Here is a 17,082-nt window from a genome sequence, read left to right on the forward strand (position 1 = left end):
AATTATTGGAGGGGAGAACGGTGTCAGCGCTACTGTGGCGCGTTGTGCCGTGGCTGTTACAGCCCTGCATCGCGCTCGCGCGCAGACAAAACCCGCACTGCCCTGCTCCCACTGGCTCTGCGTAGGGGGGCAGGCGCTTTTCATGGCCGTAGCTGTGAAAACTCCTGCGTGTTTCTTCTGGAGCAGATGGAGCTAGTTCAGACCCTGTCAGCGTGGCCCAGGGCTTTAACTTGTCCTTTGCTCCTCTGCGCTTGTCCCTGTCCCCTCGCTGCAGGGCCAAGGATGAGCTGGCGGGCCCGGGGCTGAGTTTCCAAGGGGTTTCTTGGGCTTTCTTGCAACCTCGATGTTTAAACCTAATGTCTTGTATTTATTCTAAAATGGCTTTCATCTGATTTCCCTCTCGGTTAACAATTTAGCTGTCAAAAGCAATAACGGCAAGGATCCATCCCCGGCCGCCATCAGCTCACGTTACCCTCCTGCAATTACTCGGCGGTGGAACCGCTGCCGGGGCTTTGCCGGGGAATTATCCGGTTACTAATGAAGCCCGGGCAGAGGCGGGCGGCCAGACGCGGTGGGTGCCATCCCCTATCCCGCCCCGCGGGGGGCTCCGGGCCCGCTGCCGGTCGGGGCGGTGCTGCCCCGGGCCCTACTCGTGCGCCCCGTCGGGGCGGGGGGGGGACACAAGAGGGGACATGGGACGAACCGGCCCCCAATCCCCCCCCTCCCCGCCTCGGGCGGTGCCGGTGCCGCAGGTAGCGGGGCCCGGCGGGGCGGGCGGTCCCCGGGGCTCGGCGAGGGGAGGCGGCGGGGCTGGGGGGGGGCCGCTTCCTGCCCGGCCCGCGGCCGCCCCCGGCGGGGGAGCGGGGCCGGTGCGGCTCCCCGCCCTTCCTGCCGCGGCCCCGGGACGCGCCGCCCGCGGGCACGGAGCGCCGAGCGCCCGCCCCATGCACCGGAGCCATGAGGGCGGGCAGCCCCGGGGCCCGGGCCGCCGAGCCCCGGCCGGCGCCGCGGCGGGCAAGGTGAGAGGGGCCGGGGCCACCGCTGCCGTCGGGGCCGGGAGCGGGGCCGGGGCCGGTTACCGGGAGCGGGGCCGCTCGCTGCCGCCGGCACCCGAGGGGAGAATTTTTTCCATCCCGACGTTTTCTGGGGCGTTTTGTGCTCGGCGGAGGGGAGAAGGGGGAAGATTTTCGATTTTTAATTACTACCATTAAAAAAATCAAATTTGCAATTCTTTGGGTGGCCTGATGGATTCCCTGATTGACAGCCGGAATTGACACTCTGGGTACCTCTTATCTCGGGCATTTACGGCAATTTCTAATTGCAGGTAGTTTGTGGGGTTTTTTCAGCGCTTTGGCTCGCATGGGAACCGAGCGATTACTTCAAGAGGCCCGGGTTAAGTGCAGGCAGGGAGAGAATTCAATCCACATTCAAATTGCTTCATTAAAGAGACGCAGCTTTTGTTGCAAAGGATTTAAATGGCCACTAGAAAGTTCTTATTTATTGTTTTGAGGCGGTTTATATAGGGTGCCCCGCGCTCGCCCGGCGCATGGAGCCGCAGCCTCCCTCTCCCGCGCCCTCCCGCACGGTGATGCCGCCGGAGCCGCTGCCCAAGGGGAGCGGCCGCTGCCTCGACCCGCACGCCCGCGCCATGGTAAGCGGGGCCGGGGGCTGTGGGGACCCCCCGGGACGGGGCTACCGCGGGGCTGTCGGGATCCGTCGGGATGCGGGGTGCGGGGAGCCGCCGGGATCTGCTGGGATGCGGGGATCGGCTGGGATCCGTCGGGCCGGGGGCTGCGGGAACGCACCGGCCGGGACGCAACGGGCTGGGGTCTGTGGGGCTGGGGGTCCCGGCTGACGGCCCTCCCCCGCAGTCGCAGCCCGACGGGGAGCCGCTGCCCGGTGCCTTGGAGAAGGAGGACGCCCGCTCGGCCCCCAGCACGCCTTCCACACCGTCCGTCTGCTCCCCGCCGTCCTCCTCCTCCTCCTCCACGCCGTCGGCCGGCAAGAACGTCTGCTCCAGCTGCGGGCTGGAGATCCTCGACCGGTACCTGCTGAAGGTGAGCGGCGGGCGACGGGGGGCGGCGGCGGGGGGCGGCCCCGGGTCTCAGCGCCCTTCTCTGCCGCAGGTGAACAACCTCATCTGGCACGTCCGGTGCCTGGAGTGCTCCGTGTGCCGCACCTCGCTGCGGCAGCAGCACAGCTGCTACATCAAGAACAAGGAGATTTTCTGCAAGATGGACTACTTCAGGTAGGAAGTACGGGATAGGGGGGGCGGGGGGCTCAGCGGCCTCGCCGGCGGCCGAGGGGTCCGGTCCACCCCGGCGCTGGAGGGGAGAGGGTTTGAAATAAGCCGCCAGAGCAGCCCGACGGAGCGGGGGTCCCGTCGGGACACGGGGAGGAAGGGGATTTCGGGGTGCAGCTGCATCGACTCCCCAAGGGGCTCCTGACCCCCCCGCCTCGCTGCCAGGGTGTTCCCCCCCCCGAGCACCGGTGCCCCTCGGCTCCGCGGGGTTTGCGCGGCCGGGAATTGTCCCCCTCGCCCGGGGAAACGCGGGGTTCGACGGCACCGCCCCGGCTTCTGCCGGGAGAGTGAGCGTGTCCGGAGGGGCTGCGGTGCCGGGCGGTTTCGGGGAACCTTCGGCTGCGCCGCGGCATCGCCAACGCCGGCGGCCGGGGCGCCTCGGGGAACCGGATCGAATCCCCGGGAGCTGCAGCTCCGGCGGCCGGGCCGGGACTCGCCGGGCTCGGTCCGGACCCGCAGCCCCCGGGGAGCGACCCGCCGGGGGGCTGTTTGAGGCTTCCCCACTCTTTTGGTTATAAACTTTAACCCGCGATATTTTTATTTTTGTTTAATTCCCCCAAAAGAAAAGCGAGGGGTGGTGGAGGATCCTGAGCTCCTCACCGGGGTTTAGCTCAAGACCGCAGCCCGCCGCTCTGACTTTCCCATCCCATCAGGATGCGGGAGCCCTGTTTGCCCCGGGAGGAAGGGACAGACCGGGTGCGGGGGGCTGGGCAGCGCCGTCGGGGCCCCTCGGCCGGCAGCGGTGCCGGGGGCCGGGCAGCTCTGGAGAAAAAACCACCCGCGTTTCTCCGGCGGGGCCGGGGGCTGCGGGTACCGGCTGCAGCGCGGCTCGGCCCCCGGCCCCGCCGGGCTCGGGGCTGGATGCGAGGAGCCGGATCCGTCCTGCGGCGCTCCGCGCCCGTCCGGGCGGCGGTTGGTTTATTTTTATTGTTGTTGTTGTTATTATTATTGAATTGTTACTTTTTGATTGTTTCACCGAAATCTCCTTCGCTTCGGCACAAGTCCGCGGTGCCGTTGTGCTGCGTCGGGGCACTTTCAGCCTTTTCGTTAATTAATAACCGTTCCGATGCCGTTAATGTGGTTTTATTTTTTAACTGCGGTCCTTTCCGAGGGCGATTTTAAAGCAGCGACTGGATCTCTAAATTGCCTTCGAGCAGATCCAGCGAACATTTCCGCCGGGGAGCGGGGATGCCAAATGAAAACCAAAACGAAAATCGCTGCAGGCTGCTCGGGACCCCCCCTTGTTCCTGGCGGGCTGTTTCGGGGGGCTCCCAGACTGCGCTTCGCACTTGCCTTTTTTAGCTGAAAAATTCCGGGATTTGGTTTTCTCTCCCGTGCGGCGGGAGCGGCAGCCGGGCTGGGCTGCGGCCGATCGGCGGCCGGAGCCGCTCGCCAGGGCTGGGGGCTCGTGGGAGACGCCCCCCAGGTCGTCCCCTGGCAAACTCAGCTCGGGGACCGTTTGCCGGGCTCCGGCCCCCGGGAGCATCCTGGTCCCCAGCCTGGCGAGCCCGGGACAGCCGGGACCTGCACTCGGCAAGGACAAATCTGACTCGGGAGATTTTTTTTATTTTATTTTTTTAAAATATTTTTTGCTGCGGATGAATTGTGTAGGGTTTTTTTTTGTTGTTGTTGTTTTTTTTTTTCTGGTTTTTGGTTTTTTCTTTTTTCAAAAGCAAAGCAGAAAACCTGTCCGAACACATGCGGGTCTCTGGAGCCAAGGCAGAGGGGAAGGGGCGGTGAGATGCGCTCTGCGTGGAGCACACAGCGGCTTTGATCGCAGCGGCGCCAAATCCCCGACACCCGGGGCTGTTGGGGGGCAGCCGGGGCTGGGGGGCCGTCAGGCGTGGGGCTGTCAGGCGTGGGGCTGTCCACGGGCACTGCCCCGCTGCCGGGCGCAGACCGCTGCCCGACGGTGAGAGCGTTTTGGCCTGCTCTCTCCGACCTTCCCTTCCCCGTTCCCGTGAGGGGCTGTGTAAGCGCTGGCACTGCTGGGGCTCCGCGGCCTCGTGTGCGTTTTTTAAGCGAACGCTGCTGTTTCCTGTGTCTTGTCAAATAATTGCATTTGGCATCCAGGGCTCCAACGCTTCGAGGAGAACCAAATTAAAATCGGAGCTCGTGGAGCAGAACATTATGTTCCCGGCCGATGCGAGGGCTGCTCGTGGCCAAGCTCCCACGGCTGCGGCCGCAGGGAGGCCGGCGGGATCCGATGCGATTCCTGCAGCGACTCAGAACCGTGGGCACGCGAGCGTGGGGTCGCGTGGGCTGGGGCAGCACAAGAGCCGTGCTGTGGGTGGGCCAATGCCGGCAGCTCGGCTGCGGCAGCAGTGGTCTCCGTCGCCCCTCGCCGTCATGCCCGCTGGGATGATGGTCCTGCTCGAGCACGGTGATGGACCCGCCGCTGGGCTGCTGCGTGATTTGGGGCGATGTCTGGAAGCCACAGCTGACGCCGGGGGCTGTGTTATGGGCTTCCTACAGAGCAGGGCCAGGAGGGCATGGGGACATTTGGAGTTGTGGGTGGCCCTGGGTGCTGGGTGTCCCTTGTCCTGTCCCCACAGCTGGGGGTGGACAGCGGGGCTCAGGGAGCTGCAGCACCCGGGTGCCATCGGCGTGTGAGAGCCAGGGCTTGCGTGCTCCCGCCTCCGCTCTTCCCGCGCCCCAGATGTTGCGGCTGCTGCTGGGGGAGGCGGGATGAGTATCGCAGGGATGAGTCTTTCCTGGTAATGTTGTTGGCACTTTCCGTCTCTCGGTGCTAATCATTGCAGAGAGCCAGCAGCAGCCACATGTGTGGCCTGAGCCAGTGGCCGCAACGGATGCTGGTGATGCCCTGGCCTGGGCTGCAGTGCTGGGCAGGGGGAAGCCGCTGGCTCTGCATCGCCTGCTGCAGTGTGGCCCCGTCCCCATTCCCATCCCCATCCCCGTCCCTGCCAGGCGAGTGGCAGTGCCACGGGGATCCCCTCGCCCAGTGCTCCGCCATCGCAGGCGGCCGGGGCTCTTTGGGCTGTCGCTGCCCTGCGAGCTCGGTGAGCTGAAGTCTGTTTTGTTTTCGAGCTGTTATTCAGCAGAGATGTGTCAGGGCAGCGTGCTCACAGGTGTTTCTCTCCCCATTCCTGCATTGCTGGTGGTGGCGGTCCCTGCGGTGACGGTGACAGCGGGTGCCCGTGCCCGGCCCCAGCTCAGTTTGTTTCTGTAAAACCCCACGGCTGCAGTGGGTGCTGGAGGCAGGTGTTGGCCAAGAGCGGCAGGCGCAGCGTTGGCAGCTGCCGGTGCCGCAGCCTCTGTGCCCGCGTGGGGCTGCCTAGCCCCAGCCTCTCGCCGGGTGCTGCTCGCGCTGCGGCTCTGCGGGTGATGGCGGTGTCAGCCCCTGCTTGTGCCGGCTGCTGCGACCCTGCCAGCCCCCGTGCCCTCGGCCACCAAACTGGGCTGGTAACACCGTGCCGTGGGTCTGGGGCCGCTTGGGTGCCCCCCAGTTCCGACTGGTGTGTGACAGGGATGGGACGTGTGACCTTTCTGCGTGGTGCCCCGTGCCTCAGTTTCCCCTCGTGCCTGTCCCTGTGCTGCGCTCCCCCCGCAGCGGCTGGGACTCGAGCGGGGAGCGGCGATTACCACGTGCTATTAGCTCGGGTGAGCCAGCCCCTCGCTCGATACCGTTCGGCAAGTACGGCTGTTTACACAGCACATTGTTCAAAGTAATTCAATTTACAGGAATGATCTTTACTTCTAAATAAAAAATTAATACAGTTCTTTTGTTTGTGCGTTTGTATAAACTAGCTGGCACAAAGTCAGTTTACAATGTTCCCATCTGAAGTAAATTAGCGAAGTCTCTTAGCTAAGTCTCTGTATAATTTCAGCACAGAAATGTCCTCTCTAAAGCAGCTCTTTTATTTCTTTTTTTTTTTTTTTGGTCAGCTATGGTCAGGCAGAAAAATTTAAACCTTTCTTTTCCTCCCAAATAGTTTTGCAATTAGTAATTCCAGCCCAGGACGGTTTTTCCGCGGCAGCTCTGTGGCGTGGGGTCGGGCGCGGGCGGCGCGCGTTGGCTGCGGTGGGTGAACCCGGGCTCTTCCACCGCTGCAGCCGCTTCGGCTGACTGACCCCGAGGGGTCCGCGGTGCGGGGCGCTTGCGGTGCGGGGCGTCTCCCGTCGCTCGGTGCGGTGCGGTCGTTTTGTGCCTGCGCTGGGCGATGCTGGAGCTGCTCGGGCAGGGCTGGCAGCAGCTCTGCTCCCTGGCCAGCGCGGCGTTGGGAGCGTGTGGGGCTGCGGTTGGGGGGCCGGTGGGAGCCCCCAGGGAGTTTGAGGTGGCGGTGGTGGTGGGTGTGCGGGGTAGGGCAGCGGCTGCCATCAGAACTGGGTGGGAGCCAGCGCTGCGGCGACAGAGGAGATGCTCGTTTCTCCCCTGCTGCTCGTTGCGGTTGTGTTTTTAAGCGGCGCTGATACTAAATCACAGAAGCCAAACCAAGGCTGTGCCTGACCCAGCCGGCGCGGGCACACGGGACTGCGGGGGCCACGTCCGCTGCTCCCTGTGAATCCCCCACCCTCGTCCGGCAGCATCCTGGCAGAAATGTGTTTTTTCGGAAGCGCGTGCAAATGCCCAGCACGGGGGATCCCAGCTGTCTTGTTGCCTCTTCGTCGCGCTGAGCCGCTTCCCGGCATAACTCGCTCAAGCGCGATCGTCGTCCTCTCGCAGCCAGGAGACCTCCTCGTAGGACAAAGCAGATGCATGTGAGGAGAAAACACATGTTTTGATTTATGGCAACAGGAGAGAACCGGCTCTGACACAGTTTCCACCCGACTCGCACACTGGTTGTTATCAAAATAAAAAGCCCACGGGTCTGGGAGCTGATTCATGGCCCTGCGTCACCTCAGCCCCTCGGCCGCGGCGAGTCGCACGCCCCGCTTCTGCCCATGCTGCTGCCTGCCACGGGGGAATGGCACCCGTGGGGCGGTTTCACTGCAGCCCCTTCCCCACGTTGGTATTTGGGGGTTTGTGCTGGACGGGGCGAGCGATGGGGTCGGCAGCAGCGCCTGTGCCCCGGCGTCACCCTGCCCGCTCTGACCCTGCCCGCTCTCACGCTGCCTCTTCTCCTCCCGCAGCCGGTTCGGTACGAAGTGCGCCCGCTGCGGCAGGCAGATCTACGCCAGCGACTGGGTGCGGCGAGCGCGGGGCAACGCCTACCACCTCGCCTGCTTCGCCTGCTTCTCCTGCAAGCGGCAGCTCTCCACCGGCGAGGAGTTCGGCTTGGTGGAGGAGAAGGTGCTGTGCCGGATTCACTACGACACCATGATAGAGAACCTCAAGCGGGCGGCGGAAAACGGTACGTGGTACGCAGCCCCAGCACCGGTCGCGGCCTCCTGTCCCCCATGCTGACCCCCATCACGGGGTGCCAGGGGTGGTCCTGCCATTGCCAAAAGGGCGTGATGGGTGGCCCTGGAGGGACTTGAGCGTGAGGCCCTGGGCTGGTGGAGAGCTCGTGGGGGTGGCCAACATCCCTCGTGGCGCGTGGCAAACCTGTGTGCCGGGGACGAGCCCCCGGTCCCGCTCCCAGGCAACTCGACGTGCAGCGAGTGAGGAAGCCGCTGGGATTTTGAGGCTGTGAGTCATAAATCTAGAAGGTGGAAAGCTGGCCGTCCAACAAAACCTTCCCATCATTTTCCACCCGCCCTGCCCGGCTGGGGACACGCCGCTCCCAGCCGGACCGCGCCACGCGCTGCCGTCCCTGGTGTGGCACGCCGCGAGCAGCCAGCCAGCCTCTGCTTTCCCAATCAAGTCGGTGACGCTGAGGTCATGCAGCGCCACAGCCCCTGTCCCCTTGCGCCCAACCCAGTCCTGTCCTCGCGCACGGCAGCGCCCAGAGAGATGCTCGGAGGAACGAACGGGTGGGGTCAGGCGGACGCAGTGTGCAGGGATGCCAGGCAGTGCCGTGGGCTGTCCTGCGATGGAAAGCACTGGAGATGTGTTGATATGGCAGTGATGGCAGCTCTGGGCAGCAGGCAGACTCCTGGACCGGGTGCCACGGGAGCTCAGCCGTGTCTGGGGCAGGAGAGAGCCTGGCCAGGTCCTGCCCCCGGGCTGGGGCCAAGGCCGGGTCTGTTTCTCACCTGTGCGTGCGGGGAGCGATGGCCACGGTGGCTGCGAGGTGTTTGCTTGTATCACGTGGGTGCTGCACGGGACGAGGGGAGGCTGCCCGGGGACGCTGTGCGGTGCAGTCACCAAGGGAAGTGCCTGGGGTCACCTTCTCATGGACCCCTAAGCTCGGGACCCACCCGGGGCTGGGGCTGCGCTGGGACATCGTCCCCAGCCAGGAGCACGGCTCCAGCCCAACGTGCCCCTCGCTAGCGCTCGGTGGGCACGGGGAGGCAAACGCCGCGTCCCGGCCCATGCGGCATGTGGAAGCCATTAACAACCTGACATGAAAATAATCGGGGTTTCTGTTTGCAGTGTTTGAGTAAGGGGATGAAAGCAGAGTGCCCAGGCGGGCTGGGAGGGTCCCGGCTCGGGACGCGGCTGGTGGCGCGTTGGCCCGTGTGTTCGGCTGCTGCGGAGGCGCGAGCGAGGCCGTGGGAGCAGGGACGGCGGGGAGCTGGGATGGCAGGGGAGAAGCCGCGTGGCCTGGAGGAGCGGGGACGCGGCAGAGCCGCAGCAGGGTCTGGCGCCGGGGGTCCCACAGAGCCGCTACCCCAGCCGAGGGCGGTGGGTTTGCCGCTGCTCGTAGGGACCGGCTGGAGTGGGCTGAGCCCCAGGGTATCAGGGGTGTGCTGGGGCACGTGGTGGTGTCCCGTGTGGGTACTTGTGTCTGAGTGTCCCCTGGTTTTGGGGGGGGGATCACTTTGGAGAGCTGCAGTTGCTGCCGAGTTGGAGGGCCACGCTCCCCCTCCTCCAGTAATTACCCAGCAATTTCTTCTGCACACGAGGTTTTACATACAAGAAAAATAAACAGATGTTGCTGAAGTCAGAGTCCCATTCATCATCCGAAAAGAACAAGTCAAACTATATGAGAAAGTCCTTCAACTCAAGCCAAGACAATCACAGCCTGGTCCAGCTTGCGGAGCGAGCGCCGGGTTGTGCAGGCGCATCCTGGGAGCGGGGCGAGCTCCAGCCCCGCTCAGGCATCCTCCCTCATCCATCACGCACGGGTGCCTCACCGGCACCGCCGAGAGCAGCCGGGCACGACACGGGCTGCCGCAGGGACCCCGGTGAGGAACGAGGGACCCCGGCCACCCGCCCCGCAGGCTCCGAGGCTGTGTGAGCACGGCTGGGCTCGCCGCGACGCCGTGACTGGGGAGTGGGTGGACAGTCCCCTCCCGGCACGTCCTTCTTCCAGGTGCTCAGAGCCTGAGCACCATGCTGTGGGGAGGTCACCGGCACCCCATGTCCATGGAGGTGGTGCTGCTCCTGCCTCTGCTCTGGGACCCAGGAGGGGGAGGTCAGGGTGCTGGGAGGATTTGGGGCCAGGGGAAGGGGTGAAGAGCCCATTGAAACACCCTGAGCGAACGAAATGACCGATGGAGGCAGCGCCCGTGGGGGAAGACGGGGTCACGGGGAGCAGCGTGGGATGGATGTCCGTGGCCCCGGTGGAGGCAGGGTCCCCTCTGAGCCGCTCGCGGCAGGATGTGGCCAAGTGGTGGCTGCAAGTGATGGCCAGTGGGACATCGGTGCTTTCCTTCATGCACCGCCTTGACATCCATCTTCCTGCTGCCATCTCCCTGTCCCTCGTTCCCAACGGCTTCCGCCAACTTGCTGCATTTTTCTTAACTCAACAGTAAACTCTTCGGGGCCGGTGGTGTCTCCGTCCCGGTGCGTGGTGGGGCTCAGCAGCCTGGGGCAGCTCCCGAGCAGCCAGGGATGCTGCGGGTGCCCCGTGCCGTGACGCCAGGCGTGTTTTCCCCCAGTTGAGTGGCCGTGGCACGCGGAGTTGGCAGGTGGGCAGGGGATTTTCTGAAGCACAGGAGGCTTCTCTCTCGTAGGCAATGGGATCACGCTGGAGGGGGCCGTGCCCTCGGAGCAGGACAGCCAGCCGAAGCCGGCCAAGAGAGCCCGCACCTCCTTCACCGCCGAGCAGCTGCAGGTAGCGGGGCTGGGCCGGGGGGAGACGGAGGGGCTGCGGCTCCCCGGCCTCAACCTGACCCCCTCTCTCCTCTTCCCCTCCAGGTCATGCAGGCACAGTTTGCTCAGGACAACAACCCCGACGCACAAACGCTTCAGAAGCTGGCGGACATGACCGGGCTGAGTCGGAGAGTCATTCAGGTGAGGGGCGGGCAGCGTGCGGGCTCCGTCGGCCGAGCAGCCCCAGGCAGGGCTGAGGAAAGGGGCAGAGATTGCACAAAAAAGCTGCTGCTAGGTGAGGGTCAGGTTCCTGCAGCCCCTTGCGCATCGACCGTGGGACTTGGGCATCCAGCAGCTTCGTGCTGCTTCATCGGTGCGTCGGCTTCACCGAGTCTCGGTGATGCCAGCACCGTCCTTCCTCTATCTCGCTTGTGGGTTTTCTATTTGTTTTTCCCTTTTACGATGCAATGAAAAAAAATATAAATGCAGCCCCAGCCAGTCCCAATAAATGGCAGGGTGGGAAGGCTGCCGTTAGCCCGCCGCCCCGGAGCTCAACAGGCACAGGCAGCGCGGGCGCTTCCCCGGCAGCCATCCCTGCCGGGAGCAGGCGAAGTCGGCTGCTTCGGGAAGGGCTGGGATGGAGAAGTTTAAAGAAAAAGGGGTTTTGCAGCCCCAAGGGACACTGTGGCAGGAAAGTCCCCGCGCTTGTGCTGTTTGGGAGGGAGGGAGAGCTGTGCCGTGGGGACTGCGAGAAATGTCCCCTCTGCACCTTCCCCGCTCGCCGTCCCCGCGGACAAGCCCGACTTTGCCCCTTGGTGACATTTATACTCCTCACTTTAATGGTCTGCTGACATGCTTTCTGCATGCAATAAAAACGAGTGATTAAAATAAATTTGGAGCTTTCATCCAGGATTGTTTTGCCAACGACACATTTAAATTTTGTGTGTGTGAAAATCTGGCTCGAGCCTCAGTTATTGAGATTCTTCGTTTAGCTAAAGATCAAGCAGCCTGCACGCTGGGCCATTTTTTATGTGGATATTTTTTAAAGGCGCTTTGAACAGGAAACAATTTGTCAAATGCTTACGACCGTTTCCTTCGCTGTGGTCCAGCGTGCGCGGCCTTAGAGAGCCGATCTTTGCTCAGCCTTGGAGAAGATTTTTACTCGCAGCTATCTTTCAAAAATTAAAGCATAAGAAAGAAACCACCACATTAGCATTAAAAAGAAACCCTTTCCATGCGCATCGTAACTGGAGGATGTAATCCCCTAATTATTCCTTTAATTAGGAGCAGTGAGACGTGGTCAGAGGGCTCGTACCTGCCGCTGATCTGGACTAGGACACCCAGCACGGTGCCCTCATTTCTCAGCTTTAAGGTCCTACTGATGTGGGTTTTGAATACGAAAAACCGCAAGTTATTAAAACAATATTGTTTTCACCATTTCTGAAGTCACATCTTCTCCTAGTCTAAGCTTTTACTGGGTTTTGTCTCCCCAGCCAGGCCAGCTGGGGCTGAAGGTTAAAATCTAAAGACGACCTCAAAGGGTGCTCCCATTTGCTGTGGAAGCCGTGCTGGGATGAGGCTTTCTGCCTGCGGGGATGGACGAACCCAGCCAAAGCTGGGGTACGGGGGTTGTTTCCGCCCGGTCGCTCCCCGGCTGGTTCGGGGCTGTTCCCCAGGGCTTTCACAGCCCTTCGAGCTCAGGAGGCAGCTCACCATTACAATTATTTTAGTGTGGAAGGAAAGAGTGTCATGATTCACGTGAGTGCCTGCATCACCTGCTCAGGGTGTTTCGCGCAGCGACTCCTGCGACAAGGTTGAAGGTTTTACTTACCTAACAAGGAGCGGTGTGGGCTTTGACAAAGACAAATCAATAGGAGAGATGCCACTTTGGGCATCCTAAGGTCTGTGCCGGCCTCAGACAAAACTCTTGCTCTAGTGAGTGTAAAACCAAGCTATGGATGCTGGCAGAATGCTGGTGATGTATTTCAGCATGCAGATTTCTAAATCTGATTCATTTTTTTTTAGATACTTGGAAAAGACACCATTGTAGGGTCTCGATGAAGGACCACGCTTCAGTCCAATTGTTTCTCCACTGACACAGGGTTTGCTGCTTTTGTTTCAGGTTTGGTTTCAAAACTGCAGAGCCCGCCACAAAAAACACACCCCCCAGCACACGGTGCCTCCCTCGGGAGCCCCCCCGTCCCGCATCCCTTCTTCGCTCTCCGATGACATTCACTACTCGCCCTTCAGCAGCCCGGAGCGGGCCCGGATGGTGACGCTGCACGGATACATAGAAAGTAAGTGCTGGCTCGGGGGGCTCCGGCAGCGGGGTGCTCGGGGACGCAGGGCAATGGGGTACTCTCTGGGAACGGGCAGTAGCACCACGGCACAGAGCGCTGGCCCGCTGTCCAACACGCCCTTCTAGTGCGGGTGCAGGGCTGATGCACATACTCTTCCTCCTCCTCCTCCTCGTGGTTTGATGAACTTCGGGGTTTTCTGAAGGGCCATTTACAGGGAAGCCCCAGATGAGAGAAGGAGGGGAGAGGGGGCTGCTGCAGACTCTTTCCCTCCATACCTCGTCCCCAGGAAAGTCACTGGCCGGGTTCTACCTGACCGGTCCTTGGCCCTCCTTGTGTTTTCTTTGTCATGGAGAAGAGGTGTGAACATGCCCTCAGTGGTCAAGTGGCCTCCTTCCTGCTCGCAAGATCAGAATTGCTTTCTCTGTTGCCAAGTGCCAGTGAACCATTTGCGAGTGGCAGGCAGCTCTGGTCATGCCTGGACGGAGGTTTTTGGCTCCGTGACCCTTGTGAGGTTTCTCCGTCCCTCGCCCATGTGGCCGTAGTAGAATGTGGCTCATACTACACCTCCACTTGACCCAGCGGGCACTTCCTGCGCGCGCGTCCCCAGCGGAAGCCTGACCGTGCCGGTGGCAGGGCGTGTGTTGTTTGCAGTAATGGAGGCTGAAGCCCCTTCTCATCCACAGGTCAGGTACAGTGTGGACAAGTGCACTGTAGACTTCCCTACACTGCTCCACCAGTGCACCTCAAAGCAGACATGGAAGGACCACTATCTAATAGGGGTGAGAAGGTAATTGTAGTCCTTGTTTCAGACTTTGGGAGCCAAACTTCAACTGTAGCAAAGATTTTTGTGTAACATCATTGCCACTTCTGTCTCTTGTCACCATCACTGCTTCTCCATGATCTCCATGCATCTTTTATTCATTTTGGCAGCCCTAGATTGATGTACCAACCGTTGGTCAAAATGGCATCACTTTATTCTTCACCAAATACCCCTCGTGGCTGTGTTGGGGCGCGGCGCCTGCATGTCCTGGAGGCTTTTGGAACCCCTCCTGCCCGATCTCCTCTCCCTGGTGTCTCCCCTCCCCGCGTGCAATGAGCTCCGTTGCCCCGTCCCTCAGCTGGCTGCGCGTGCGGTGCAAACAGCGACCGGCCGATAGCGATGGAGCGGGGGGGACCTTCGGCATCTGCTGACTTGCCAGTTTTCCATGAGTTAATAAGAAAGATTCGTTTCTTGGGGGATTCCAGTATTGCTTAAAAAAAAATAACAACCGGCTGTTACTGTCTCTGAAGTAGGAATGTTATTTCACAACGGCTGGCCAGGAAATAATATTGCATATTGATATTTTTCTGTGCGGCACTTAAGAGTAGCTGGCTGTTCTGTCACACGGCTTATTTGGGGGTGAGACCTCTGAAATATGCTCAGGCTCATAAGATTTTACTTAGGATCCCTATTTAAGTGGCTTCATTTTGAGGGAACACTGAGCCTTTGGCAGCTCTCACTGCTTTTAGCTTTCGTCTTTACTGTCAGAAGTTCCCAGCGTCTCTTTTCAAATCTCTCTATTCGGTGCAGCCGCTGCAGATTATTGAGCTCTGTTTCGACACGCAGAAGCAGGGGTACAGCCGGGTTACTTCTTCAGCCTAAACACTACCATTTTGCCATGACAGCCGCACAGCGAGCAGGAGAGTTTTCAGAAAATATTATACAGTCCCGCTGCCGTCGTTCAGAGAAACGTCGCTGCGGCAGGTAGTTCCTGTGACTTAAATGCGATCACTGCTCGCAGCTGCTGCAGAACCGAGTTCTCAGGACGTGGAGCTGCCCCGCGCCCGGCTCCTTTTCCAAACAATGACTTTCAAGTTGAATTCCTGAAACCTGCAGCAGCCTCTTCTTCCACATCCAAATTTTTTAAAAGCAGCGATAGCTGAGATCTTGGGAGAACACACGTAAACGCCGGGGCTCCGTTTCCCTCGGCACGCGGGCGCACCCCCCGCTCCCGGGCACCCAGCGCAGCGGCTGTGGGAGAACCCAGTTGCGCCCAGCTCGGCGGCTGCTTCCCGTGCCTGACGGCAAGGACAGACACGGCGTTTGCCGAGCAGCAGGGCAGAGCGGTCGGAGGGAAGGCTGTGCCGATTAGCCAGCGAGGTGGACAGAGCAAGGACCGGGCAGACAGTGGTTCCAGAGAGGGATTTTCCGCAGGGAAGCAGCTCCCGCAGCGGGGCACGCGTCTGTTCTGCTGGTCCCTGAAAACCCATTCCCATTCCCAGGGCTGTGTGTCTCTGAAAGCAGCTAACGCTCGGTTCCCGTTTCTCCCGCTAGGTCATCCTCTTTCAGTACTGACCGTGCACACTCTTCCTCACCTGCCCACGGCGCTACCAGCACCACTGCCCTCAGCCGCTGACCCACAGCGTCTGGCCCAAGGCAACTGTTACCTGTCACGCAGGAGAAACTCAGATCCAGCATTCTCAGTTATTTCCATGGACCGGCACCGAACATCCACTGTTATTTCTCCGGCGACGCTCTGTGTATGTGTGTGTTGAGTGCAGAGTTACATTTTTCACTTGTTTCTTGTGGACTTGTAGAATGACCGTGAGTCTCTCCAAGGCAATGCCAGACACAGTCAAAGTTAGTGACTCTACTGTGCTTGCAAATTTTGCTCCCAAACCCGTGGGAATACGAACAAACCAGAACATGCCGAGCCTCGGGGGGGTCGGTGATCGCCTCTGAACATAAAGGAAGGAGGAATTTACGTGGTTTGGCCTGATTCTCTTTTTGCACCAGTGAAGCGCTGTCGGTTCCCGGACGTCCCTCCTTATTTCCACTTGCATGTGTGAAATCTGAAATGGGCTTTTTTGGCTCAGCAACTCCATATGTACACAGACCTTCCTGAGCCAAACGCACGGGCAGCCGAGCCTCCACTAAGTGGAAAACACGTTGCCAGCTGGAAGTAGGCAGTTTTTCTTCCTCCTCAAAGTGCTTTGGCATCACATGCCCTTTGATCACTCTAAGGTAAGTGAATCTTAGTGTTTTCCCCCCCGTTTTATAGGAGGGGAAACCAAGATGTCTTAAACCAAGAGGAACCGCGGTGATTGGTGGCAGAGCCAGGTTTAGCACTCGGAAGCTTTTGATTGCTGACTTGTTCTTAGAGCACTGAGTATCTTTCCTCTCACAGCCATCTGCCAAATCTTTGGGGTTTTTTTTTTTATATATTTTTACTTTTGTTCTTTATTAACAAGCTACTTTATTTCCTTGGAGTCATATTGGATCACAAATGGGTGATTTCAGAATGTATCTACGCAAAACTCTCAGACACTCCATACTCTGGGACTGGGAAATCCTCAACGGAAGCCGACCATCAACGTGCAGAAAAGTTCTGCCCTGGTGTGGACCCAAGTTCAGTCAGTGGAAAGAGTTGGGTAGAAACCAGAGACCAGTTAACAAGGCAGAAAGAGCAGTAAGACCAGCAAGAACAGTCGCTAGCTGAGTGGTCAGCAACGTGATGGCATCTTCCTTCATCTGGCAGCGTCTCTCTGATTCCCTCTGCCCTCCTGCTGTTCTTGCTGGAGTAGGACTCTTGCTCCTGCCACGTCCTCGGACGAAGGCACAGCCCAGGAGGACTGCTGCTGGCGGGGCAGGCACCGCCGGGCCCATTGCGACAGCAAAGGAAGTGTTCAGCAGGCTGGCCCCAAATCAGGAAAAAAAAACCTCTGAAATGATCCTTCATTGATGGTAATAACAAAAAGTAAACAAGTAACCTTTGCCAGCCCTTCTCAGTTTGCCCCGAGCCAAGAGCAGGTCTATAACAGAACCTCTCTCCACGCAAGCACACGGATCTGTCTTGCTGCTAAGTGTCTGTCTGGCCGCGTTTCCCAGAATGTGAAAGCCTATGATGAGCCACAGCGCGTAATATGACCGAGCCGTGCCTGAGGAGCAGAAGACAGGAATCCATCCGTTACATAACTTGTTTTTCGTGTGAACTGTAGATATGTGTGTTTTTCTCTCTGGGAGATCCTGGATCAATGGCCAACATCGGCCGGGTGGGCAGCCATCCCACCGGCTTGGCCAGCCTGTATTGCACACACGACGAGCCTGCTTCTCACTGTGCCCCCAAGCTCCCTGTGACACCGACGGCCGGACCGCGACTCCAGCAAACCGCGAGCACGCTCGCCGCTGGGACCGCACGGGGAATGGCGTAAGGAGCTGCAGGTGTCTGCTGGGGCGGCCGCCAAGATCTCTTGGTTTCAGTTGTACTTCTGAGTACAAGCATGCGTTGATATTTGTTGGAACAAAAGAAATATATACACACACATATACTTCTGTGTGTATATGTGTGTATACATATTTTTAAAAGTACAGACAGAGAGAGCGATGGTAATACCTTGGACAGTTAGGCCAGTATTCTGTCTAATTGCAGCTATCAGCTCTATCCCCAGTTTAAAATAAC

The 17,082-nt window shown here is 60.0% G+C and overlaps 1 protein-coding gene across 2 annotated transcripts; it reads left to right on the forward strand.

Moving 5' to 3' along the window:
- Positions 1-926: 926 nt before the first annotated feature.
- LHX6 (LIM homeobox 6) lies at positions 927-15,126 on the forward strand. Of its 2 annotated transcripts, none has more exons than XM_086763936.1 (10): positions 927-1,019; positions 1,511-1,651; positions 1,872-2,057; positions 2,127-2,248; positions 7,394-7,614; positions 10,265-10,365; positions 10,449-10,544; positions 12,466-12,640; positions 13,327-13,430; positions 14,958-15,126. In XM_086763936.1, exons 1-10 carry the CDS (start codon positions 945-947, stop codon positions 14,976-14,978), a joined length of 1,242 nt encoding a protein of 413 aa, XP_086620062.1. In that variant the 5' UTR covers positions 927-944; the 3' UTR covers positions 14,979-15,126. The 2 variants fall into 2 exon arrangements, with proteins under 2 accessions (XP_086620062.1, XP_086620063.1); XM_086763937.1 differs by having other exon boundaries at positions 971-1,019; positions 1,524-1,651.
- The last annotated feature ends 1,956 nt before the right edge of the window (positions 15,127-17,082 follow it).

The sequence above is a fragment of the Chlamydotis macqueenii genome, chromosome 20, assembly GCF_036417535.1.
Source record: "Chlamydotis macqueenii isolate bChlMac1 chromosome 20, bChlMac1.mat, whole genome shotgun sequence".
NCBI lineage: Eukaryota > Metazoa > Chordata > Aves > Otidiformes > Otididae > Chlamydotis > Chlamydotis macqueenii.

Excerpts from the sequence above, each read along its gene's own strand:
- LHX6 (XM_086763936.1), top strand. The coding sequence starts at position 945 with ATGCACCGGAGCCATGAGGGCGGGCAGCCCCGGGGCCCGGGCCGCCGA. Across the intron at positions 2,249-7,393 it reads TGCAAGATGGACTACTTCAG|CCGGTTCGGTACGAAGTGCG; the intron begins GTAGGAAGTACG and ends CTCCTCCCGCAG. Across the intron at positions 7,615-10,264 it reads CAAGCGGGCGGCGGAAAACG|GCAATGGGATCACGCTGGAG; the intron begins GTACGTGGTACG and ends TCTCTCTCGTAG.